At 41.5% G+C, this 1,808-nt stretch overlaps 1 protein-coding gene across 1 annotated transcript; it reads left to right on the top strand.

Moving 5' to 3' along the window:
• The first annotated feature begins 301 nt into the window (after positions 1 to 301).
• Positions 302 to 646, top strand: LOC139116609 (uncharacterized). The gene has a single exon (XM_070679206.1). It carries the CDS (start codon positions 302 to 304, stop codon positions 644 to 646), a length of 345 nt encoding a protein of 114 aa, XP_070535307.1.
• Positions 647 to 1,808: the final 1,162 nt, after the last annotated feature.

Genomic DNA, 1,808 nt, shown 5'->3' with positions numbered 1-1,808 from the left:
GTGAATAAATTGCAATATCACGTCCGATGATTGCTTTCGATCGGCAGTTTTTATATTGGCAAGTAATCCTTGATGGATGATAACTAGGCGGAATATTAAATGATACATTATTGCAAAAATGTTAAAATTTTACTAACTGTCCCATGGGCAAGTTAAAATTTTGTAACGCTATTCTAGTCACACGTTCGCCTATAAATACCGCCCTTTGGCAGGGTTGCATCAAAGTCAGTGAAGTCAGTCAACTTATTGATCATTTCAATCTCTGACAGTTTTTACTTAAACGAGCGGTAAAATAGTCAAAATGTCGGCGAAAGATTGGAGTTTCGGTCTTTTTGGATGCTTTGGAGACATCGGTCTGTGTTGTATGACGTACTTCTTGCCATGTGTCACGGCGGGACGGAACGCCAAAGCCGTTGGCAAGCCCTTCCCGCTCCACTGCCTCATCTTCTTCGTGCCGATATTGAACATGATCTGCCAGGGAAAAGTGCGTACCATGATTCGAGACGAGCGAAACATCGCCGGGGGTCCCTGCGGCGACATCATAGTGCATTGGCTGTGTTTCCTGTGCGCTCTGGTCCAGGAGGCCCGCGAATTACAGACCACGGCCCCGGCATTACCTCAAGGACAATCCATGGCGAGAAATTAACAGGAACGATTTACGATGTATATGTCGAAACTGCTTTTGTGATGGATGCGAGGCCACTCAGTTATTTTATCGCTCGATGCTAACGGATCCCTTGGTACAAAATCATTTCGTCGTATCCTGAATCACATTAAGATCATTCTTATTTTTTGGAAACCTCCATTGTATGCCAACGATTTATACTGTTCTTGCAGAATACTTGGAGGACCTGCGCAAACACATCATGATCGAGAATAGTGTCTGATAGCTGCTGTGCGCTCGGAAACCAAATTGAAGTGACATGTTTGTTATAATGAACGACATCACACCAAATGCAACTTATGGCCATCGCGCATGCAACGAGCAAACGAGAAAATGTTTCCAGTATTTAAGAAGACAGACAACTTGAACTCGCTTTACTCACACGCTATACATGCTTCCTTTGCAACCGCGGAGTGTAACACCAAGACACATTTTAAGAGACTGCGCTGAACTCGATATCGACAGATTCGACGAAAGTGAAATCGGAGAAGACCATGTCTGCCTCTACTGTGTATTGAAAGTGAAGGGTTAGAAACGACCAACGCTATATAGCCTGCCGATTTCGTCTTTGAAATTCATGAACATTAGTACAATCAACACCTTCGGGAATCATGAAAAACGATATTCAATCCTTGTCTTGATTGTACGTTCTTTGACCGATCAGCCCGGACACTTACTCAATTTAAACTACTAAACGGAACTGATTTTGTCGGAATATTGTTTAAATGTTTTTATAAATGTTATACAATTGATTTCAGTTGAATGGCAAATAGCTTCAGCATGTATTTATCACATTAAGTTCTGCGTTAAATAAATCAATCGATGCCATAACATACACTGTGTTTACCTGTTAATATTCTTATATAAATTTCTTTAAGGCCAATATTTTGATCGGGTGATATAAAAACCCACTGACAAATCACACGTATTGTCGAAACTGCGTTGCCAAGGAGTTCGTGTCTACGGTATTGATATCATTTGGCGCGAGATTAGTTATCGTTTACCAGGCAAATTTGATCGAGATATTTCCCGTGGACGGGCACTTCGAAAGTGCAATACTCAAAGACGGCAAATGTTGTCCACTTCGCCAATAGACATAAATCTTTTCCGCGGGATCCTTTAACTACTGTATGTTAAAGAGAAT

This window comes from Ptychodera flava, chromosome 17 (genome assembly GCF_041260155.1).
Source record: "Ptychodera flava strain L36383 chromosome 17, AS_Pfla_20210202, whole genome shotgun sequence".
Classification (NCBI taxonomy): Eukaryota; Metazoa; Hemichordata; class Enteropneusta; family Ptychoderidae; genus Ptychodera; species Ptychodera flava.
The sequence above is the reverse complement of the archived record's forward strand: the minus strand, read 5'-3'. Positions and strand labels throughout refer to the sequence as shown.